This window comes from Mustela erminea, chromosome 9, assembly GCF_009829155.1.
Source record: "Mustela erminea isolate mMusErm1 chromosome 9, mMusErm1.Pri, whole genome shotgun sequence".
NCBI classification, from domain to species: Eukaryota; Metazoa; Chordata; class Mammalia; order Carnivora; family Mustelidae; genus Mustela; species Mustela erminea.
The window spans coordinates 37,912,648-37,938,221 of NC_045622.1; the positions used below are offsets into that span (position 1 = coordinate 37,912,648).

Below are 25,574 nucleotides of genomic sequence, written 5' to 3' on the forward strand. Positions count from 1 at the left end.
CCAGGAAGCTCTCAAAGTACCAGTCTTGGTGTCAGACCTGGCCATACCTAAGACAGCTGAGGAAGAGGTACTTGGTTTGTTGAGACAAGCGCTGGCTCCCCCTGCAGGCACTGTGTGCTGTTTCACTTGCTTCTGGGGTGAGTGTGCTCCTGGAGGAATGCTCCAGGATTATGAATTATGCATTCATGCTCCTGGATGAGTCAGCATTCCTGACTCACAAGAGTGTTTAGATATCCTTACGCAATCTTTTCAACAAATAGTGGAATGAGATGCGTTGGCAAAAGACACAGTATATTTATAAGAGTTCAGAGAAGATCTGGAATTTTTAACCATATGCTTTATTTGATGACAACATCAAAGGGATACTCGAAAAGTTGAATTCAAACCTATAAATTAGTAACCTTTCAAGTTAACTGCATAAAAAAAGTTGTTCTGCATCTCCCCTACTTATATCCTATCACTGTACATAAGTGTCTGCATTTCAAAGCACTGTCACTTATAAAGTGAAATGTTTCAAAATGCTAGGTAAACATTTGTTGTTTTTTTTTTAAACAATGCTTTTTTGGAAAGTTTTTCTTCCTTGTGCTTAGAGTTCATCTCTCTCAAGTCAGTTTCTGGAAACTTCTCTGGAAAAAAATAAACTAGAAACGGTTCTGGAAACAAAAATCATAGTAGGCAAGGGCTAAGTGCAGACATAAGCAGCTCCATTTTATAAACAAAGTTTCGACCTTCCATTTTATTCCACTGAACTTCTCTGAACGGTCCACGAAGATGATTCCATTTGCTATCTTGTAAAACGTCACTTTTTGGAAGATCTTTACACTGGTTACGGGGAAACTGAACCATGATCTTGCTTCCACTTTCAGGGCCGTTACGAACTGTGGAGCAAAACCAAAATATCAATGTAATTTCCAAACTAGAAAACAAGGGTCCCACAACTTCATTCTACCACGAACACAAAAACCTTGTCTACCAACTTGAAAGCTCTTGTTAAAAAGAGGCGGTCAGTTTTAATATGCTAACCACCCTCCCCCAAAACCCCAAAGCTTGCTTATTTATATATACTAGGCCGGTATAAGTATTCATGAATTACTGTTTGCACCATAAAAATGGAGCAAGATGAATTCTGGCTTAGGAAAGTCAAATGTCCTATGTATTTTCACAAGATCAATCTATATTTTTTCTAAAACATGTAATACACACCTGATATGAAACTCAAACATTTGGAATCAGGACTGGGAGAGATGCAGACAAGATTTTTTTGAATTAAGAACTTCAGGTTTTAATGAGGCTTCATCACTCAGCAAAGAAGAAATGGGCATTCTGAAACTCTTATCAATAAAGACCTGGTAATGACCAAGCCTGCAGATTCACAAGCTGTGATTCTGTGGGCTAAGTTTCCTAATTACTCTTTCAAATATTTAGAGCAGGTATTAGAAAAGACCATAGTAAAGAGCAAGTACTCCAAAGATCATTTTCAACTAGATAACGCATGTTCATTAAAGTGCCCTGGACAGAGTCGGGGCTTAAAAATCCCCTCTCCTCTCTGGTCCATCCGTTCACCTCTTGGGGACCACATGTAACTTGGCCTATTTGCAGCAGTACATTTCCCAAAAGCATTTATCCATCAAAGGTTTGGTTTTGAACTTCAGGGTAACAATGCTGAAGGCAGTTTTCAGAGCTCTTAGGAAAATGTGTCCCCAAACAAAACATTTTTTATGACCACCAGAAAGAGAATCAATAATCTGTTGCTCTGAATAAGCACCATGATCAGATAAACGTTTAGCATAACTCCTATATGAACTCACTGCAGAGAGAAATTACTCTGAAGTATGTCTAATGAATACAGGGGAACATTAAGGCCAAACTCTGGAAGATCTCATCCCATTCAAGGCAGCGGCCCATACCTGAAATAGCATAGTCCCCACTTGGGGAGGCCACGGTGATGGCAGAGGCATTGCCAATGCTCTCTATGGGCCCAAGCCCCACATGATTGCTGAAGCTGAGCACCTGCCAGCCCATGACCTTGGCGAGCTGCTGAACTGCATGCACCTGATGCTGTGACATCTGCGAACGAAGAAAAGGACACTTTATGCATCTTCACCATGGAGATTTCCTTTGCAGTAACCTGACATCATGATTGTAAACTTTTCTTGGGGTGCTCACTGCCTAGCACGGGAATCCTCCTCTGTGACTGTTGCGGGGAGGATCCCACCTTCCACTGCAGAGGCTAAAATGGCCTGAGACTCACCTTCCCTGTCCACTGGCCAGCTTGAGCACAGGAATAGGACCGAAGCTTAGCCAAGTGAAGACTCCCACCTGGGCCACGAATGTGGATCAACATCGGAAGTAGCAGGGGGTGACTCTTCCAGTTACCTCTTCAAATCCACTCACCACCCTCCTCTGCCCAGGGAGGATCACCCATATGGTTCCATCCTCTGGCTTTGGGTTGGGTTCAGATAACGGAACCGCTCAGGTAATGGAAGCCAGAAGGATGGCGGGGAAGAGAGTAAGGTCAGGGCACTTATAACCCCAGTACACTCCCCTGCGAGGTTGTATCCTATGACAGAAGGTGTCTGCTTTTCTCAAGTGGCCTGGTGCACAGGACTCTGCTTCAGGGCACCCATAAGCGCCCCTCTTATCTCTTTGGCCTAGGACTGGTGACCACTAAGCCCCCCAGGCCTGCTTACCTGGTTATTACTAGCACTAGGTCACCACGCTCTCCCAGGCGTTCTCCGACACCCACACTTTTGTAAATCCTTAGTAATATGAGCATGCCACCTACTTCCTGTTAAAATCCTGTCTGATGCACTGGGGCCATCTGGAGTGCATTCGGCCCCTATTGAGGAAGGAAGTAGCAAATCAGGATCTTCAAGCCTCCCCATCAATTCTGGGAGCTACCCACCAGCCTTCCAATATATTTCTGTGTATACATGCTTCAGGTGACCAAAGTCATTTAAGGTGTAAGCAAGCAACCAAGAGGTCCTGTACCTCACAGAGCATTTCATTTACTTGGCACCAGAGTCAGGATAATAGATTAGAGGATGGAGAGCATCAGTATTTTTTTTTAAATTTTATATGAAATATGTGAATTTTATGAATGGTATATCAGCATTTCTAAACCCATGCTTTCTCCCACAACTTGGTTTTTCACTGGATCATCATAACTCCATGAAGAACATAGGAAAAATACTGTTCTTAATTTTATAGAACAGGAAAGAAAGGTCCAGAAATTTATCCAGTGTCACAAAGCAAACGTGTGGTGGAGTTGGAACTAGAACCCAGCACTTTCTTTTTTTTTTTTTTTTTTTTTAAAGATTTTATTTATTTATTTGACAGAGAGAGATCACAAGTAGACGGAGAGGCAGGCAGAGAGAGGGAGAGGAGGAAGCAGGCTCCCTGCCAAGCAGAGAGCCCAATGCGGGACTCGATCCCAGGACCCTGAGATCATGACCTGAGCCGAAGGCAGCGGCTTAACCCACTGAGCCACCCAGGCGCCCCGAACCCAGCACTTTCCATGCTGCTCCTTAATACTGAAGAATCTTTTCTTAGTGCTTAAGCAGAATATTCCACTGTTATGGCGAATGGTCACTACAGTTTTCTATGTGATCTGCCCTTCTCTGGTTTTCTGAGGTTAATACTTCTTCACTTTTATGAGGTCCCAAAGGGGTTGTAAATCTTGGCAGATGTCAGAAATAAAAAAGTTTGCAATCTCAGAGCTGGTCCTTCATCGTCAATACAAACTAACTGGAAATAAATCTAGGACAGTTTATCAACATTTTCAGTTAACCCATAAATTGTAAAATATTAAATAAATGGCAGAAAAAAATGGCTTTCTTTTTATAACTTAATATACTTGAACTACACCTTACTCACTTTGTTCTTTAAGCACTACGAGAGGTTCAGGACAGCCATGAACCCTTACCTGGGAAAGAAGGAAATCCTGGAGCTCCTGCTCCTGATGAGACAGTGTAATCACCCTCCCATCTCTGTGCACAACTCGGATCTGCTCAACTCCGATATTCAACTGCAGCTGGATGGACCTTGATAAACACACATACTAAAAATCAGAAATTTTCAAAAATTACCTTATACAGTCCCACAAATATTAAACCTTAACATCAAAGAAACAGAAAATACCCAATTTGGATAACCTGTGCTTACACCCATAGGGGCAAGGTCCATAGGACTTTCTGGGGTTCGACGTAACCATCAGACTCCTGCTGGCCTTCCCGAGGCCACACTGAGCACCAGTCTGCTCAGAAGGCTGCAGGCAAGGAAGCAGAGCTTGCCACCAACCACCGACCACTGTTCCTCTCCTCGGGCAGGCCTTCCGCCTTCGCTGCAGTGAGCAGAGATCCACACTGGGCTCATGTGGGACCTGCTGTCACTTAGAAACCTCATTCCCAGAGGGAGCCACATGTTCTCATAACCACTCCATAGGTATTCTTTCCAAGGGCCCCACAAATGATACTGCCCAATTTTAGAAGTCACCCCATCTGGGGAAATCCACAGCCATCCCTATCAGGCATTTCTAATCCCTACCAGTCCGGACCCATTTTACCAGTCTGGGATAATTTTTTCCAAAAGCAATGTTGCCTAGTAACGCAGATGGCATCCTTTCTAATCAAGTTACTCAGGGACAAAAGCTAGAGAATTAACCAAAGAGCAAATTCTCATACAGAAAGGGAAAAGATTTGTTAACTCTATGCCCTCTCTTGAAACAATCCTCAAACAAGTCAGACTATGCCTCTATTAACTTGGCTTACGTCAAAGAAACTCACAAAATAACATGCAATGACATTCTTCCAAACCAATTCACAAGTTTTTAGCGTAGCATATGACACGTACAAGAAACGTAAAATTCTTCAAATCTAACCAACTAGATGAATAGCGCAGAAAAAATAGCACTCTGTCTTTCCCTATTTGAGAGTACCTGATTTATAGACTTTATTTTACAGTGAACATTTAAGAATAAGACATTTAAGCAATTATCTCCACAGAAGTATAATTTTAACAAAGTAAAAGTTTACATGTTTCTTTCAAGAAAACGACAGAATTCAGAGGTCTTAAAAAAAAAAGCTTATACATCTAACCAAATTTTAAAAATTCTGAGATGACTATTGATAGGGGCATAGTTACAGCAGCTACTCTGAAAAAGCAATTTAGTAACATTCATGAACATTTTAAAGGTCCGTATCTTCTGGCCAGCAATTACACCTGTAGGACTTGATCCTACACCTAGACTTACACGTGTACAAATTATTTTGCTGGCATCCAACTAAAATGTTCAGCAGCAAAAGGCTGATTAAAAGTTGTGGTACACACAATGAGCGCAATAAAGCTGTAAAAAAGAAATAAATCTGAGGTAGTAATAAGGATGTTTATTCACCAATATAATGCCGCTGAGTTGGAAAAAAAAAACCACAAACTGGGAATGACTGCTGGTATAGGGTTTCTTTTGGGGGTAATGGAAATGTTCTGGAATTAGACAGTGATAACAGTTCTACAACATAGGGAATATACTAAAATCCACTGAACTGTACACTTGTTGTTGTTTTAAATATTTATTTATTTATTTGACAGACAGAGATCACAAGTAGGCAGAGAGGCAGGCAGAGACAGGGAAAGGAGGAAGCAGGCTCCCCACCGAGCAGAGAGCCCTATGATCCCAGGACCCTGAGACCATGACCTTAGCCAAAGGCAGAGGCCTCAACCCACCAAGCCACCCAGGCACCTTTTTTTTTTTTTAATCTTTTTAAATAGGCTCCATACCTAAACTGGGGCTTGAACTCACAACCCTAGACTAAAAGTCAAATGCTCTACTGACTATGCCAGCCAGGCATCCCTGAACTGTATACTTAAAAATAGTGAATTTTAGGTTATGTGAATTATATCTCAATATTTTAAGGCACAAAATATTGTAGGAAAAAAGCAGGATGCGGGGCTCGATTCCAGACCCCGGGATCACGACCTGAGCCGAAGGCAGAGGCTTTATTTAACCCACTGAGCCACCCAAGCACCCCTTATCTTCTGTTTTCAATCTTCTAAATCATGTTCACTATTTTTCATTTTTAAAAAACAGTAAATTAAAGTCTCAGTATTAAAAAAGTACAATTTAAGGGTATTATATTAGAGGTGTCTGAGTGGCTCAGTTGGTTAAGCAACTGCCTTTGGCTCAGGTCACGATCCTGGGCTCCAGGGATCGAGTCCCGCTTAGGGCTCTCTGCTTAGCAGGGAGTCCGCTTCTCCCTCTGACCCTCCCTGCTCTCATGCTCTGGTGTGTTTTGCTTACTGGAGAGACCACTGTGACTGGTTAGGTCTGCCTGAAAGAAGCAACTAACGTTTGAAAAAAAAAACAGGCATTCACCGGCCTTGGCTCACTCAGACTGACCTAGGGAAGGGCGCCCCCACTGTATCCTGCCGTTGTTAAATGTCAGAGAGGCTCAAATGGAGGCCAAAATGCCTTTTGTGGCTACTTGCTAATTTTATTTTATTTTTTTTTTTTATTTTTTTTTTTTTTAAAGATTTTATTTATTTATTTGACAGAGAGAGATCACAAGTAAACAGAGAGGCAGGCAGAGAGAGAGAGGGAAGCAGGCTCCCCGCTGAGCAGAGAGCCCGATGCGGGCCTCGATCCCAGGACCCCGAGATCATGACCTGAGCCGAAGGCAACGGCTCAACCCACTGAGCCACCCAGGCGCCGCTAATTTTATTTTATTAACTTCATTTACTCCCCCGCAGTTTTACGGAGATGTAACTGACATATGGCATTAATTAGTTTAAGGCATACAGCATAATGATTTAGTAAGTGTACATATTGTGAAGTGATCATCATAGTATGTTAACACCCACCTCCTCACATGCTACCCATTTCTCTTCTTGTGATAAGAACTTCTAAGATCTACTCTCTTAGCTACTTTCAAATATACAACATGGTATTATGAACTATAGTCGCCACGCTATGCCCTGCATCCCAGAACTTGCAGGTTATAACTGGAAGCTCGCACCTTCTGAACACCTTTACCCATTCTGCCCCCCATCCACCCCGCACCCCTGCCACATCTGGCAACCACCAATCTGTCCTCTGTATGCTAGCTTGTGATTTCTGAATGTAAATCAGGAACAACACTTCTCTGTGAATGATGGGGTCAAAAGTCATTTCATGCCCTTCATGGACACAGCTCTCAGCCCCCCCCCCTTTTTTTTAAAGATTTTATTTATTTATTTGTCAGAGACAGAGGGAGAGAGAGTGAGCGAGCACCGGCAGACAAAGAGGCAGGCAGAGGAAGAAGCAGGCTCCCTGCCGAGCAAGGAGCCCGATGTGGGACTCGATCCCAGGACCCTGGGATCATGACCTGAGCCGAAGGCAGCTGCTTAACCAACTGAGCCACCCAGGCGTCCCTCTCAGCCCCATTTTAAGGGCATAATCATGAACTGGATTAGATTAAGTTTAGCACCACGCCATAGTTTTGTGGCCATGAGAAAGCCACAAAATTCAGGCCGTTCTAGGCACAATATGGAGAGAATAGGCTCTACTATAAATGGTCCTACTCACTTCAAATACCCCAGGCTCAAGACCACAGCCCCCAGCCAGCAACTCAAGCAGATCAGCCTGAGGTGTGGTAGCTTCCCCCTCAACAAGGAGGTTCTTTTTTTTTTTTTTTTTTTTTTTTACAACTCAGACACATGACATTTACATACCAGGGACTATTTCAGACATTCTTACCTCTCATCCTGACGCTCTACACTTGATGAAATTTACCAGAATGTTATGTCACCATAGCAAATAAAATCCAAAAATCTCAATGTAATCACTCAACAAACATCAACACATAAAAGCAACTTAACATTTTAAATGAATGACATATTTTTGACACTTACTTGCATATCTGTTCATAGCCTTGTGACGTGATTAAAACCTTCACACTAGACTCATAGACGTCATTAATATTTGACCAGTGAGCCTGTATCTGAGGGTCCTCAATGCGACTTGCTAAGCTGTCAATGGTCGCAGCAGTTCTTTTAAAGAGAATAAGTCAACATTTTTAAAAAGGCACCATATAAACCAGTAAGATTATAAATACTTATTAATGTTACGGCTACGTGAAAAAAAGAGGACTACTTTTCAAAAATACCACATCTGAAAAGCAGAGACTTTCCTTTAAAGAAAAAAAAAAGTCAGATGAGGGGATGAGAGCCTTCTTCAGGCTGCCTGGCGCGGGTGCTCAGTGCCCCACTATGACATGTGCTCTCGCACAGGCTGACTTCCTCTGAACTCCAATCTGTTTTCTCTCAGGAAGGCTTACCAGAACACAAGGAAGAAAGGTACTCTTAGGGTACAAACCTCAGCTCTAAAAAGAACATACACCACTCACAGATGACAGTCCTTGGTCCCTGGTAACAAGGGACACACCCACAACTAAGGCCCATCACTCACGTAATGACAACTGTTTTCCTGAGAAGCCAGCGAGACTTTGTGCACAATGGAAATCTTACACTCCAAGAAAGATAAATACTGTATGTACACCTGAGAGAGAGGATTCAAGTCTATATGTACGCACCAATGTCCCTGTCAAATACATACCACTATTATCCCGATTTTTCAGTCCAGCCATGTTTAGTGATGTGCCTAAGGTTACACAGCTGTGAACTAGGGCACAAAACTGGTAGCCTAACTCCAGAGCCAAAAACCCAGGGGTATAACACTACAGCCAGTAATCATCCTTTTTATACATGCTAATCAATAGCCACTGCCCAGAAAAAGCATAAATCACGAAAGGTCCTTGGGTTCTAGTTTTCTGATTCTAGCACTTGATTGGGAAGAGAAGGAAAAAGCCAGAAGACATGCAAACAGCCACTGAGGTCAAGGGGCATTGGGATCTGCTCTTTTACTGCTTCTGCTCTGGTACGGGTTTCTTTCAATCCCTTAACTTTCTCTTCCTTTCCTGGGATTGTTTGAAAGTGCTTCAGAAATTCCTAGGGCAGACTGGGCTATATCCAAGAGCATTAATTCTTATATTATGTTTCAACAAACTGGAAATAAAAAGTATCTGGCACATGAGAATTGGTAAAAGAAATCAGAGACTATTCACAAGATGAGATATTACATAGCTATTAAAATATCTCTGAAAAACATTAAATGAAAAATTTAAAAACTTTACAATATTAAGTGAAGGCAGGACATAAAATTTTATGATTCCAGATTGTTTTTTTTTTTTTAAAGACACACACACCCTGGCACACACACATCAAAACACATGAGCAGTCAGTCTTGCTGTGTATGGTATTGATACAGATGAGGCTGATACATTGGAACATCACTTTTGTAATAGGGGGAAAACGGGAGCATTTTGCAAGCTTTGCTGCTTCCAAGACTGTGACTAATACTCTGAAATGCATAATGGTTCTAAAAATAGCTACTTCTATGCCCCTGACTTTTGGGTAAAGGTTTCTATAATTGAAATGCACACATGGGGGGCGCCTGAGTGGCTCAGTGGGTTAAGCCTCTGCCTTCAGCTCAGGTCATGATCCCCAGGGTCCTGGGATCGAGCCCCACATCCGGCTCTCTGCTCAGCAGGGAACCTGCTTCTCCCTATCTGCCTGCCTCTCTGCCTACTTCTGCCTACTTGTGATTTCTCTCTGTCAAATAAATTAATTAAAAAAAAAAAAAAAGAAAAGAAAAAAAGAAATGCACACGTGGAGGGGCACCTGGTTGGCTCAGTGGGTTAAGCCTCTGCCTTTGGCTCAGGTCATGATCCCAGGGTCCTGGGATTGAGGCCCACATCAGGCTCTCTGCTCAGCAGGGAGCCTGCTTCCTTCTCTCTCTGCCTGCCTCTCTGCCTACTTGTGATCTCTCTCTGTCAAATAAATAAAATCTTAAAAAAAAAAAAAAAAGAAATGCACGAGTGGAAGGAACAATAGTAATCTGCCATATGTGATTTTTATAAGGAACTTCTGCATACATTGTTTAATTTGATCCTAAGACCAAACTCCTGTATCCTTAACTGACAGATAAACACAAAGAGGGCCACAGACATGAAAACTAAAGTTAGTTAGCAGGTGACTGAGCTCTGGCTTAGACACATTTTTTTACTCCAGAAGCACCACCCTAGCTTCTCTAACACGTCTTCCTAATTCATTTTACTAAAAGCTGTAGACATTAAGTTTCCATTCAAAGAATACAAACTAATGCACCATTAAAACCAGGACTTGTGTTAGTAGGATAAAAAGAAAATCAAAAACTAACACCCAGAGCAGAGTGGGCCCATACCTGAAGGTCTGGAGTTCTCGCCAGGTACAATTTTGCAAAGTAAAAATAGCCCTCTTCACCAAGGACCAAAAATAAAATACAAGAGCACCTCCAGCACTTGAAAAAGATAGACTGAGGTCAGATCATGCTAAGTTCTTTTGTATATGATGTGTAGAGAAGTAAGAGGAACGTGAGGTTTGGAGCTACACAGACTTGGGCGCAGATCCTGATTCTGCCACTCTCTTCAGCTGTCTAACTGTGAGGGAGCTACACAACTTCTCTAGGCTTCAACCTTCCCATCAGTGAAAATGGGCTCACACCACCTATGCCAGAGAAGAAGACCTAGATAAGTCAACATATGGGAAAGTGCCTTCTAAAGTCTTAGGAAGTGGGACAGCCAAAACATAGGGAAAGCTTCAAGAAAAGATTAAAATCAGTTCCGGAACAGGTTTCTGGTGGATGGGTCACTGAAGAAGGTGAGGAGTTCTAAGGCACATTCCTAGCGAGGTGTCTTTCAAAACTGTAGCCAGTGTCAGAAACCATCTTGAAAGCGACAGGAGCCCCAGAGCTCAGACTTCTCCAAACCTGACAGGACCATCCCCAGATGCAAATGCTTTCCCTGCAGTCACCCTCCTCTTCCTAGGAAAGAAGGTCATCTCATGGCAAAAATAATGTGTATAAGGTAACTAATAAAGGAAAAATGACTGTAGTTTCCAAGAAAAATAGTTGCTTTGTTCATCCTTACCTGCTCCTCAGGAATATATGCTTTGCTTGTTTAATGATTTTTTCTAGAAGCCCTTCACTGGACTGTAGTGAATTAATTTCATTTTTATCAAAAGCCTGAGGACCCGAAAGTCTCATTCTCTTGTGACCAAAAGGGGCACTTGCTGGATGAGGCATCACGATGGAACTCAACGTCTGTTTATGAAACTGTAACAAGAACAGTCATTTATTATTAATTTTTTTGTTGAAGTATAATTGACAACTTTGATTAGTTTAAGGCACATGACATGATTTTTGTATATACGGTAAAATGATTCATAACAAGTCTAACCAACCTCTGTCACCATAAAGTTACAAATTTTTTTTAAAAGTTGTTAAAAAAACAACTACTACTTATACGTTAAAGGCAGGGGAGACTGGAATACACACTTCTGTGAAGTTTCTCAGGGTGTTCTTTTGAAATTAGCCTAAACTGTGAGCCAGCTCCCTGGAAACACAGTTCTAGATAACTGGAGTAGAATACATCCTGAAACAACCCAACTATACTGTTCACAGGCTCTGGAAAGACACCGTTGCCATCACACAACCAGAATCACCCTTCCCTCCTGTACCCTGCCTGCTCTTCCTACACACCTAGACGTAACCTGTGGTGTATTTCCACCACCACAAGCGATGCTCAGGAACAGACTGATAATCCTGCTTATCTGTGTGTTCCCCCAGCACAGAGCAAGGATCCTGCACAGAGACAGTGACGGTCACAGAGAGGAGCTTATGCACGTGTGCTGTACCAGACATGCCTCCCACTATGCAAGAAGGAACATTTCATTCATTACCTCTCTAATTAGTAGATGCAAATTATGCTCTAAGACATAAAGATGGTCTTCCGGACTTGGCTTCTCAGTAGCGGACTTTTGGGATTTCTTATCATTTGAGGAATGGCACAAAGAAATCAGTAACTGCAAGCCTATTCATAAAAAGAAGCAGGACAGAGGCAAATCAACCGAAGACATAGGAATGCATGGTTGTCTTCAAAAAGTACAATCACAGCCCGTTCTCAAAAGATTCATTCGAAACTGAAGATCAGGCTTCATGATTAACATTTTCAGACCAAAATGACTATCCGTGAGTGTAATAAACTATGATGCATTTTAACAATACAAATTCTTTGACGTGCAATGTGGCTGTTGACCTTAAGCTATGGTTAGACAAGTGAAGAGAAGGTGTATGTTAACTAATTAGTTTCTTCTTGCCTTTAAAAAGAGCAAAAACAGGGCGCCTGGGTGGCTCAGTGGGTTAAGCCGCTGCCTTCGGCTCAGGTCATGATCTCAGGGTCCTGGGATCGAGGCCCGCATCGGGCTCTCTGCTCGGCAGGGAGCCTGCTTCCCTCTCTCTCTCTCTGCCTGCCTCTCCATCTACTTGTGATTTCTCTCTGTCAAATAAATAAATAAAAATCTTTAAAAAAAAAAAAAAGAGCAAAAACAAAACACAACACCACTTTTGGGAAAAACAATAAAATACGGGATTGGTAACTGGTCTTACTGATGAGAAGACTGATACTCTTCCTTGTTGCCATGAAAACCAAGATGGAATTTTTCAATTCTAAAAACCCATTCCTTTGACAAGATCCAAGAAGATACATCTCAGAATTTATATAAAAAACAAGTACACAGCTAACTACAAATTGATCTCTGAGGCAGGTCTGACTGCTCTTGAGTAATATAATTAAAATCCCAATTTCCACAAATTTAGGAATATTATAGATACTGAATAACCACTGTTACTTAGACAGCAAGACAGGATCCCTGAAAAATCTTCCATAAATGGTGTTAGCACAGACCTCACAGCCACTGCTGCCAAGTAACAGCGTTACTGGTACAAATGTTTAACATGCACTGTTTAAAAGCCAGGAGTTAAGCTACTTAGGACACAGGACAGAATGAGGTTTGTCCTGCATGCTTTATGAGCTACCATTGTAGCTAGGAGGCTTGCCTCTTTGCTCTGTTCCCCCAACACATCCAAATATATAGTTACCCCACTCTGTCCTGCTCCCCAAACCACAAAGTCCTATTTACAAACTTAAACGGGTTGGCTGCTCTTACTTGGAAAGGGCTGAGAGATAATCTGGTTTTTCACCACAATGTGAGGGATCTGTGACTTAATTTGAACAGCTTCCCGAGAGAGCTGTGCAAAAATTTCTTTACACAAGAGAACGTTTTGTGCTGCTTCTAATTTCGTCTGCCAGTGTGGGGAACCTGAAAGACAGGAGATACATGTATATATCAGTTGTCTAACTATATTATGCATGAATTAAATGGTGATCTGAATACACATATCAAAAGTTCAGAAAACACTATACCAGAGCATATTGTTTCCAAAACACAAAAATTTTCCTTTCTTTTACACAGAGAAAATTGGTGAAGAAGTTCAATCTTAAAAACAAAAACAAAAAACTGCACAGCTATTCACTAATGGTTAATGAACAGGTTATAAATAATAAATTTGCAATTGTTCTTACTCTGAAGTACCTATTTTCCCCTCTACATTTATCATCAGTTTATTTGGAAACATAAGCTCAGACACAACTATAAGTTAGAGGACAGAACATAACCACACCTGGTTTGGATTTGGGCAAAGGTCGTTTAAAGAGGTTGACTGTGCCCAGATCACCTATGTCTGGAGCTTGTTTCTGAATTGAAACCTATGGGACAATAAAAACATGAAAAGGTGTTAGCAAATTAACTTCCGGGGTAAGTAATAATTACTTAAAATACTTGACAAATACCTTGATATAGGCAGACCCTTCTAAATCGCTAGGAATCTGAACATCAAGAGGACAGTAATCTTCGGGTATCTTTTTATCCAGATCAATATCTGTATTCTTTATTACTTCAAATGTACCGTGATGGGGAAAGAGAGATCCTAATGGGGTATTAAAAACAGGAAAATAAGAACCAGTTAACACACTAAGTTAACATACATTAATAAATAATACTATTTCACTGAATATAACATTACTGAATCATAAATTAAACTCCCACCCCAAATGTGTTTTGGGGGACATGAGGGAAGGATAGTAAGCAAAAGGAAGAAAAGGAAGAAAGAAAAAAAGGTATTTACCTTAAAAAAAAAAAAAAGAAAGAAAGAAAAGAAAAAGAAAAAAGGAAAAAAAAAGGTTTTGTCATCTTGAACTCATCTTCAGAGTAGGATTCTACCTTCAGAATTCAGAATTCCTCAATTCCTTTGAATGCTGAAACACTCAGGTGCTCCAGGGTCTTGACTTAAAACACCTCAACTTGAGTACTACTGATGGGGCTTGGGGGTCAATAATGGCTTACTTTGGCAAATGAGTCCTTTTAAAATATGACCCAACTATTGTTATCACGTTGTAATCACAACAATCACAGCCAGGGCTCCTTGCTTCATCCCCTGACATTCAAAGCTTTAACGTTACTGAGCTGTAAATCTTGTAAACATTTACAGTGTAGCTTCTCTGAATATCCCCTAGCAGCTTACAAGCCATTACCATGATTACCTCCAAAAACCTATTATAGCTCAACAACAAAGAATTATACAAGATGTGAATTCAAGCTCATCAAATTTTGGTACATTGCCAACAAAATATATTCCTGCAGCCTTGGCCGAATGGGAGAAAAAGGCAGCAAAGTGTTTTCACTGCCCTCTCTCTTTTGCCCAGGATGTGAAAACAGCTTAGATGACTTAGGGGAGAAAAAAAGAATTAAGATAAAATGGAAGAATTTTTTTCCTTTTATGCTTAGTTTTTAAGGGTTACAGGTAAGCTCCTAATTGAGAAGATATTTAGCCTCTTGACTAAAACGTCATTTATGATTTAGTATGTGTTAACATATAAACACAATCTTTAGAGTTTCTGCTAAATGTAGTGATCCAGCGGGATTTATTCTAGGCTGCAGGAGTGGCTCAATATTCGCAAACAATCAAGACAATGCACCACATCAATATAAGAAAGGATGAGATCCTCTCAATAGATGCACAAAAAGCATTTGGAAAAATACAGCAAACATTCTTGATAAAAACCCTCGAGCAAGTAGGGAGAGAGAGAACATACCTCAACATGATAGAGGCCATGATCAAAAGACCCACAGCTACTATCACCCACAATGGAAAGAAACTGAGAGCTTTTCCTCTACACTCAAGAACAAGACAGGGATGTCCACTCTCACCACTACTATTTAACATAGTATTGGAAGTCGCAGCCTCAGCAATCAGACAACAGAAGAAATAAAAGGCATCTGAATCAGCAAGGAAGACGTCAAACTTTCACTATTTGCAGATGACATGATGCCTTATTTAGAAAACCCAGGAAGACTCCACCAAAAAAATTGTTAGAACTCATACATGAATTCAGCAAAGTCATGGGATATAAGATCAAGAAGGAGAAATCTGTTGCACTTCTATACACCAATAAGCAGCAACAGAAAAAGAAATCAAGGAATGATCCCATTTACAACTGTACTGAAAACAGTAAGATACTTAGGAATAAACCAAATCAAGGAGGTAAATGATCTGTACTCTGAAAACCACAGAATACCTATAAAAGAAATTGAAGAGGACACAAAGAAATGGAAAAACAGTCCATGCTCATGGATTGGAAAAACAAACATTGTTAAAATGTCTAATACTGAAAGCAATCTTCACATTTAACACAATCCCTATTGAAATACCACCAGCATTTCTCACAGAGCTAGAACAAACAATCCTTAAATTTGTATGGAACCATAAAAGATCCTGAATAGCCAAAGCAACCTTTAAAAAGAAGAGCAAAGCTGGAGGCATCACATTTCCAGACTTCTAGCTGTATTACAAAGCTGTAGTCATCAATACAGTATGTTACTGGCAGAGAAACAGGCCCACAGATCAATAGAACAGAACAGAAAATCCAGAAACGGACCCATGCAATCTTCAACAAAAGCAAAAATGAACTAATGGGACTCCATTAAGATAAGAGCTCCTGGGGCGCCTGGGTGGCTCAGTAGGTTAAGCTGCTGCCTTCGGCTCAAGTCATGATCTCAGAGTCCTGGGATCAAGCCCCGCATCGGGCTCTCTGCTCAGCAGGGAGCCTGCTTCCTCCTCTCTCTCTGCCTGCCTCTCTGCCTGCTTGTGATCTCTATCTGTCAAATAAATAAACAAATAAAATCTTAAAAAAAAGAAAAAAAGATAAGAGCTCCTGCAGAGTGAAGGAAACAATCAACAAAACTAAAAGGCAACCGATGGAATACAAGAAGATATATGCAAACAACATACCCAATAAAGGGTTAATTTCCAAAATTTATGAAGAACTTATCAAACTCAACACCCTGAAAAAACCAAGTAATCCAGTCAAGAAACGGGCAGAGGACATGAGTAGACATTTTTCCAAAGAAGATATCTAAGATGGCTAACAATACATGAAAACATGCTCAACATCACTTGTCATCAGGGAAATACAAATCAAAACCACAATGATACACCACCTCACACCTGTCAGAATGGCTAAAATCAACAACACAGGAAAAAGCAGGTATTGGCGAGGATGAGGAGAAAGGGGAACCCCCTTACACTGCTGGTGGGAATGCAGCTGCAGCCACTCTGGAAAACAGTATGGAGGTTCTACAAGACGTTAAAAATAGAGCTACCCTATGACCCACCAATTGCACTACTTATTTACCCAAAAGATACAAAAATACAGATTTGAATGGGGCATGTGCACCCTGATGTTTATAGCAGTGTTGTCAACAACAGTCAAACTATGGACAGAGCCCAAATGTCCATCAACTGATGAATGGATAAAGATGTGGTACACAGGCACACACACACACTGGAATATTACCCAATCATCAAAAAGAATGAAATCTTACCAATTGCAACAATGTGGATGGAACTAGAGTGTATTGTGCTAAGCTAAATAAGCTGGTCAGAGAAAGAACAATACCTTAACATTATTTCACAAATAAGTGGAATTTAAGAAACAAAACAAATGAACATAAAGGATTGGGGGGGTGGAATGAGAAACATATCATAAGAGACTCTTAATGTTGGAGGGCTGGTGAGGGAGGTGGTTGGAGAATGGGTTAGATGGTGATGGGGATTAAGGAGGGCACTTGTTATCATGAGCACTGGGTGCTGATGTAGTGATACATCACTAAATTCTATTCCTGAAACCAATATTGCATTGTTTGTTAACTAACTAGAATTTAAATAAAAATCTGGGGAAAAAATCAGTATAAAAATAAAATTTTTGCTAAATGTACTCAAAGGTAAATATATAAATAGTTTAAATTCAATTCTATAAATATATGTCTATGATAAAAGTAATTCCAGCTTATCAGGATTATGTGTACAGAAATTAAAACCTCAAAATGTAATATATTATACAATATATTATACAATATGCAACATTCTAGTCAATCCTGTATAGTTTTTTGACACACTGTAGTTTAAATGCATAGTTTTTAACAATGATCTATACCTGCACTTCTGTAGCTCAGATCTCCCAGAATCTTATCCCCAACTTTTCTGAGTTTCCAGTGTTGCCGTAATCTCAAAAGCTCAGAGTTGAAGTCTCTTTGCAGTTTATTTTCTTGGTTTTCCGTAACTGATTTGGTCAGTCTTTCTGCCCCCTTCAACAGGATCTGGGCTGCTCCAGCGAGCGACTTCTTTTTCGATATCAACTGCAGTGTCTGTGGATTCTATCAGAAACAATAGTGTAGTTCTGCATTTTTAAACGATTTCAACATTCTCTTAATAATAAAATACCTACTCAAGAGAAAACTGAGAAATTAAAGACAATCAGGTAACACCGTTTTTTGAAAGATAACCACCTGAACCTATTTCTCTGATCAACTCAAATAAACTTATGTTAAACTACAAACACCACACCGGACTACAAACCAGAACTTACACCAGCTCTGCCCAGCTTGGAGTCTGCTTGTCCCCTTCCCTCTGCTCCTCCCCGAGCTCCTGCTCTCAATCTCTCTCTAAAATAAATAAATAATTCTTAAAAGTGGGGGCACCTGCGTGGCTCAGTGGTTTAGGCCTCTGCCTTTGGCTCAGGTTGTGATCTCAGGGTCCCGGGATTGAGCCCTGCATCCGGCTCTCTGCTCGGCAGGGAGCCTGCCCCCCCCATCGAATAAATAAATAAAATTTTTAAAAAATCTTAAAAGTGAGGGGGGATTTGGTAAGCCTTAAAATATTACATTATTAATGAAACTTAACTCTTCTGAAGGTCACAGGGCCATTAATAAAATAGTAAATAAAGGAGATGCTATTTTTATGCCAGTTTGTTTTAAACCCGTTAGTCTTTAGATCTTCATCTAGACTTAATTTTGCATGAAAGGTAAAGGAGACAGTAGGCCCATAGCCTGAGAAGTGGTCCTGGGACTTAATAAAATGGTACCATTATTCAGTTGAAGCCCACACATACCTGTTTTGGAGGAAGTGCGTCCTGAGAGACTGGATCAAGAGTCATAAATTTTTTATCCCTAACAATACTGAGGACATCGTAGAGAACACACATCTCTGTTAGGGCACTTCTCAAATTATTCCTCACAGAGTCCCAAGGCCAAAGAGAAGGCTGAAATTTTACCAACCCTAAAAAGAAAAAGGAAAAAAGAAATTCACAGGTATGAGTTATAATAACTAGAAGACAAATCTTATTTAGATGTTACAAGTATGAAAAAAGAAACAACAATAAGTTATTTAAAATTATTTCCTGTTTTATCCCATTTTGTCCACCCTTTCTTGAATCTCTGTAAATATTTAAGTTAGCATTTCCTATAATGGCAAAACAAATTTGGTATCTAATCTCCACATATTGCAGTATTTTTTAAATTTATACAAATAACCTTTTTCTACCAGATCTTAAAACTTGAATAATTGGAGAGCATTTCCAAAATATTTTAAAGTACAAAAATACAAATAACCTATAATGGCAATATTCAGATACTAAACAATGTTAACATGCCTTCCAACCTCTGAAATCATTTTGCTAAATTTCACCACTACATGCTCACTGCCCAGAGTTCAAATAGAGTTATAGAGTAAAAAAGTAGAAGTTTTCCTTTATTCCCCACCCCTAATTTTCTCCGCTCCTGAGAGGTAAACAGTACTGACAATTGGGGTGTGCCCATGCAAATACTTTTCAATGCATTCACATATATTTACTTCCATTTTTCTATTACTTGTTTTTTTTCCAATTACTATGTCCTAGAGAGACTTCCATGCCAGCACATATAGATCTATTTAATTCTTTTAACTCTGTTTGACGTTCTGGAGCATGTATATTATATATCCATATATAATGGATAAGTTTATAATGGTAAGTTTAACCATTCCTACTTCATGGACAGGAAGGTTGGTTTCACTAATGCTAGTCGTGGTAAACACGTTGAACACACATCTATGTACAACTTTTTCTGAAAGCTAAATTCCTACCTGTGATTTTGTGGGTCCAAAGGAGATGCATATTTAACACTTTTGACACATACTGAACTGCAAAACTGGCTTCCAAAAAGGTTTTACCAATTCACATTCCCAACACAGATATTTAGTCTTTTAAGTTGCTGCTAATGGTATGCGCGAGAATAGTGTTTTAATATTTTAATTTGCCTCTCCCTACTAGTAAGAGATCCCATGTCTTTTTCAGCCAGCTGTTTATACCTTCAGGCTATTTTTCCAGTGAGTTATCTTTTTTCTCCCAGTTTGCAAGGAATCTTTGAACATCAGGGACAGCAACCACTATGTGTCCAATAGGTTGCCAATAGTCTTCCCAGTCTCTCCTCTATTTTCTTTGTTGGTGGCACCTTTTATCATTACTTTAAAATTTTATGTAATTAATCTCTCTTTGGCTTTATAATTTGTGTTTCCTATTGTGCTTAAGATCTCTTCTGCTGCCAAAGTTCTATGTCTACAACTTCCAATTTTTTAATATTTTCATTTGCATTTCAATCCTTGTGAAAGTAATCAGGAGTGTAAAATATGAGATAGTATCTATATTTTACTCCCAAATGGACCCCCAACTGTTCTAACACCACTAGCTCGAGAACCCATCTTTAAATTCCTATTTACACAGGGCCTGTTGCACATACCTAAATCAAGAATTGTATTTTTTAATCCCTGATAATAATGAGAATCCAAAACCCACTCACACTTTTTCTACTATTCTCTCCTAATTAGCTTCCCTCTTTTCAGTTTTGTTTTCCCTGTAACCCATTTGCTACAACGGATCTTTTTTTGCTACCTTTTTGCTACGAAGCAATCTTTTTAACATACAATCACCTGTTTCCTTAAAATCCTTCCAAAAGCTATCAGCTGTCTTTCTAATAAAACCCAAATGCTTATCTGGGCCTGGTGGCTCGACACGATTTCGCCCCCGCCTACCTCTTAGACCTGACCTCATATTCCAGTCAACACAGACCTCTCTCTTTTCAGCAGGTGTTATCAGCATCATCCCCATTCCTCAGGGAAGCAAAGTAACTCGGACAATAATGGCAAGAGCAGCGATATGAACCGCAGGCCTCTTAACCAAGTGTGCCACATTACAGACTTGAGCACTTCATCAGTGAGTGTCTCAAATGCTCCCACTCGAGAAACGGTGCGGGAGGATAAGGAGTATTAAGAGACAGGCAGCGCCATAAACTGCCCAGCCGCGAAAAGACCCCAGTGAGCATTATCAGTATTCCGCACGGGGACTGTTCTGACACCGACGCAACCACATCTCTGTCCGCGCGGGAGAGCCGGAGTGGCATTACGTGGGCGGGTACCGGGGGTGGGGGGGTGCCCCAGACCCGCCGGCGGCCGAGAGCAGCACACACGGGCCTAACCTTCCTCATCGTCCTGGTCCGCGCTGGACCCGGCGCCAGCCCAGTCCTGCGCGTCGCCCTCGGCCCCCGCCGCCTCCTCCTCCTCGGAGCCCGAACCCTGGCTGAAGTCGATCCGCTGGGCCAGGCGCGCCAGGTTCTGCGACATGGACAGCGGCTGCAGGTACGTCTCAGTGCCATCCAGGCCCACCTCCTGGACCTGCTTCTCGCAGGCCGACTCGATGCTGATGCGCACAGCGCGCACTCCAGACATGCTGGCGGCGTCGGGGGGAGGGGTCGGGAGGACACCCGCGCAAGCCGAAACCGGAGATGAGAAGCAGAGGCACCGGAGATGAGAAGCAGAGGCGCCCCCGACGAGCGCCCACAAGCTGGGAACTGCGGTACCTCCGCGGACCTCGGAAAAACAAACACGGCTGCGGGGCGGGAAACAAAGCCCTGGGCCAAGCGACTTTCCCAGAATGCACCGCAGTCCCCGGGCTTCCCTTGTAGGCTCCTGGAGGCGCCGGCGCTCTGGGCTTCCGGGGGAGCGCTTCCGGCTTTCCCAGCGCAGCGTAGGGAAAAACTTCCTGGTTTGTAGGAGGCGTGGCCGGGATTGGGAGGGAGAAGGGGGAGGGGGGACCTTGGTGCCGAGGGCGTGGATTGGCTGGTGCGCGGTGTCCCTCTGCATTTTAAAGTGTTACTTGCTTCAAGTGATGGTGTATGGGAAGTTCAAGAAGGCCGTAGAGAGGCAGGGAAAAGGAAATGAATGGATCCCTGGGTCTTCGCGATTAGAGTTCCTCTGAAATTGCTGAGATTTGAGAGTTTACACCTAGAGAAATGTGTCTGAAGAGTTATGAAATAAGGACGTAATTTGAGGAAAAACATAAATCGTGCTTAGCACTACTTAAAATTGTACTGCACAATTAGTTTATTATGTTTTCCTCTTAGCTGTAACCTCCTGGAGAGCGACTATCTCCAGGAAGCGTAATAGACACTGGCATGTAATCTAAACTTAATTTTAATTTCATGCCCGAGTAACTGAGAATAAGTAGTACTTTAAAAGATGAAGAAGCAATTATATAACTTCAGTCTGAGTCCTCAAGAGTATGTCATTAGTATTAATTCCACAGAGGAGGCTAGATTATTTTATATTACAAAACTCTAAGGAATTGTGTATTTATCGTTTTTTTAAGGATTTATTTATTTGAGAGAGAGAGCATGAGTGGGGTGGAGGGGCAGAGAGAGAGGGAGAAGCAGACTCCTGCTGAGCAGGGAGCCGGACACTGGGCTGGATACCAGGACCCTGAGATCATGACCTGAACCAAAGGCAGACCCTTTACTGGCTGAGCCACTCAGGTGTCCTAATAGCATTTACCATTAATGAGGGATAGAAGCAGAAAAATGTTCCCCTTTAGCCCAAAAGGCTGACCTATAGCCTATATAGCTTTGATAAAGATCAAATCGGAGCTGGCTCCTACATTCTTAAAGGGTCTCATTGACTCCCTTTAGATCTCACCGATAGTTAATATTGAGCTGACTGACAAGCACCAGAGAAATCTTGAAAAAGAAGTCTCAAGAATTCATTCTTCCTTTCTCTCGTTTCTTTCAGAGACAGAGTGTGTGCTGAGTGGGTTGATGGGGAGGCAGAGAGCGGGAGAGAGACTTAAGCAGACTCTATGCTTAGTAAGGACCCTGAGGTAGGACTCTCATGACCCTGAGTTCATGACCTGAGCCAAAATCAAGAGTCAGATGCTTAACTGAGACACCCAGGTGCCCCTCAAGACTTTCTTCCTGACCATTTGTGGCCCCCATCAGTCATGAGTCTTTTCAAGTTTTGTACTGACCAAGATATTAAGTTTTTTACTTCCTTTCCTAAGATATTTAGGAAAATAGGATTGCGATGGTGTCAGTTCTACCAAAACAATGTATGGGGCTATCTGTTAGGAATGTGAATTTTCAAAAGAGAGACCTATTTTTTGGAAGCTCAGCTGTGATTCTTATGCACAATCATATTTGAGAAACACTCAAAGTTTGTAAAAGGTTTTAACTTTAAAATGATTGATATTTATCATTGGCTCTATTTGAGCCCATCACTGTGCTAAGTATTTTAATCCTATTTCTTATTTCACCTTTTTAAGGTTCTTGTACTTCTGCATTTTGGTCCTGGCATTGTTTTTTTATCTGAGTTAGGGCACACACCCAAGAATCAGAATCTAGGCTGGGCTCAGCTGGCGGGTTCTACTTCAAGATCTAGGACCACAGGTCATTCAGAGAACTCTGTACCATAAGTTTCTCATTGTTCTTGGACTAGCAGGCTGCTCAGGGTATGTTCTTATGGGGATAGCAGAGGTATAAGAGGGAAGCTTTGCCTGCATTACCTGTCTGACATCCACATAGCCTATGGCCATGTCTAAAAGTCAAGGATGGGAGAAGGGACACTCTCAGCCTTTTCAGTTGAAGGAACTGCAGAGTTACAGGGAAAGGGGTACGGATAAAGGGAGGAACAAGGCCAACAATCACGTATGGAAAATAATCCAATTACATTCCCCCATCTCACATCATAAATAAAAATTCCAATTAAGTTAAAGACCTAAGTATAAAAAACAGAGTGAAATCTTCCATGCAGACTCAGTCCTGTTTAAAGGAAATGTTCTATGAAAATTATTGGTCAGGGTTCATGGAACTCAAATCTTCCTCAGGGAAGAAATGAGCCTCCTTACCCCCACTACCTTTCAGGACTGAGGAGACGAGATCTGCTAGGATCTCAATTAAAACTCCAACGAACACAAGGAGTAACAGGCTCTAAGTAGGGCCTGAGTCTTATTTAAAATGCAACCTAACCCAATCCAGCTCAATCACTGATTACATTGAGGAAATCAGTATCTCACTTTATCTACCTTACAAAAGGAAGGTAGAAACCCTTACCAGTGGGAGATACCTAGAACAACCAATATCCAGCTTATAATAGAAGTAGTGGTTGTAGATACGTAAAAAGGCAGGCAAGAGTGACTGATAATCAAAACCTAAAACAACAGGAACATATCAGTGGATGATCAAAACATTGGAGATGGTAGGCAAGAACTTTAACTGATCAATACTGATGAAAATGGATGTAAGGGTTTCAACAGGGACTGGAAATTATTTTCTAGTGTCTTGAGTTGATGGTCCATCACTGTGCCAAAACCACACTCTTACTTTAATAAGTTTATAAATTTTGTTATCTATACATCCAATACCCCTTGTTGTCCTGATAAACCTCTTTTTATCTCGGTACCTTGCTATCCCATATTTTAGAATCAACTGGTTCTATGAAATGCCACACTGGCATTAGACTGGCATGGAACTGAATTTTTAGATTTGACAAGAAATGCTTCTGGTGCTTCTATGATATTGCATTTTCCTAGATATAAGTATTTATTTTGCATATTTTAAAGTTTTCAACAGTTTTATAATTTTCTCCATGATTATATAATCTTTGTTAAATGAAAATATTGCTATATACTTTTGATAACATTGTAATTGATATTTTTCAAATTTTACATTTTCAACTATTTCTTACTGGTATGAAGAAATACAGCTCATTATTATACATTGGTTTTATATTTTGGAATCTTCAATTCAGTCTAATAATTTCACTAAAAACTCTCTTGGGTTTTCTAAGAATCAATCATGTCTTCTGCCACAAAAATTGTGTTTTTCTTCTTTTTCAGTCATTATTCTTTCTTGCTTGCTTTTCCTGGCTGTTCAGAACCTCTTCCAACAATTAATATTAGGCATACTTGTCACATTTCTTTCTTTCTTTCTTTCCTTTTTTTTAAGTAATCTGTATATCCCACACAGGCTTGAACTTACAACCTCAAGATCAAGAGTCACATGCTCTATGGACTGAGCCAGCCAGTTGCCCCATCACATTTCTCATTTTAAAGTGAATATGGCATTAACATATAACTTTGAAATACATATATAGCATTTACAAAACTGCTTCTTAGAGCATGTACTAGGTGTTAGCTAGTTATCTTATTTTGTTCAAAACCTGTTTCTTTTCTTTCTTTCTTTCTTTCTTTTTTTTTAAGATTTTATTTATTTGAGAGAGCAAAATCAAGAGAAAGCACATGCGGGGTGAAGAGCAGAGGAAGAAGCAGACTCCCCGCTCAGCAGGAAGCCCAGTGTGAGACCTGATCCCAGAACTCTGGGATCATGACCTGAGCCGAAGGCAGATGCTTACCTGACTGAGCACCCAGGGGCCCTACTGTTTCCTAAACATACAAAGTCCCCTCCCGCCTCTGGACTTTTAAATCTACCAGGAAAGATGTTTTTCTAAATAACTTCATGATTCACTTTCTCATTTCTTGCAGGTCTCTGCTAAAATGTCTCTCTTCCAGAGTCTTTTCCTGATCTACCTTTATAGAAAACAGGTAATAAAGAGTCTGATGGCTTTTTTTTTTTTTAAGATTTTATTTATTGGGGTGCCTGGGTGGCTCAGTGGGTTAGACTGCTGCTTTTAGCTCAGGTCGTGGTCTCAGGGTCCTGGGATCGAGCCCCACATCGGGCTCTCTGCTCGGCGGGGAGCCTGCTTCTCCCTCTCTCTCTGCCTGCCTCTCTGCCTCCTTGTGGTCTCTCTCTCTGTCAAATAAATGAATAAAATTTTAAAAAAAAAAGATTTTATTTATTTATTTGACAGAGAGAGAGATCACAAGGAGGCAGAGAGGCAGGCAGAGAGAGAGGAGGAAGCAGGTTCCCTGCTGAGCAGAGAGCCCGATGTGGGACTCGATCCCAGGACCTGAGAT

General features: G+C 41.0%; 1 protein-coding gene across 3 annotated transcripts; it reads right to left on the reverse strand.

The window, feature by feature from the left end:
• Nucleotides 1–317: 317 nt before the first annotated feature.
• MED17 (mediator complex subunit 17) lies at nt 318–21,350 on the reverse strand. Of its 3 annotated transcripts, none has more exons than XM_032359153.1 (12): nt 20,812–21,348; nt 18,414–18,580; nt 17,460–17,679; nt 13,758–13,894; nt 13,589–13,673; nt 13,075–13,227; nt 11,809–11,939; nt 10,998–11,182; nt 7,885–8,022; nt 3,926–4,043; nt 1,908–2,067; nt 318–878 (listed from the first exon to the last, which is right to left on the reverse strand). In XM_032359153.1, the coding sequence occupies exons 1-12, from the start codon at nt 21,059–21,061 to the stop codon at nt 667–669; spliced, it is 1,956 nt and encodes a 651-aa protein (XP_032215044.1). In that variant the 5' UTR covers nt 21,062–21,348; the 3' UTR covers nt 318–666. The 3 variants fall into 3 exon arrangements, 2 of the variants coding, with proteins under 2 accessions (XP_032215044.1, XP_032215045.1); XM_032359154.1 differs by lacking the exon at nt 20,812–21,348 and adding an exon at nt 20,369–20,696; XR_004289324.1 differs by lacking the exon at nt 318–878 and adding an exon at nt 2,691–2,839 and having other exon boundaries at nt 1,982–2,067; nt 20,812–21,350.
• Between the last annotated feature and the right edge of the window lie 4,224 nt (nt 21,351–25,574).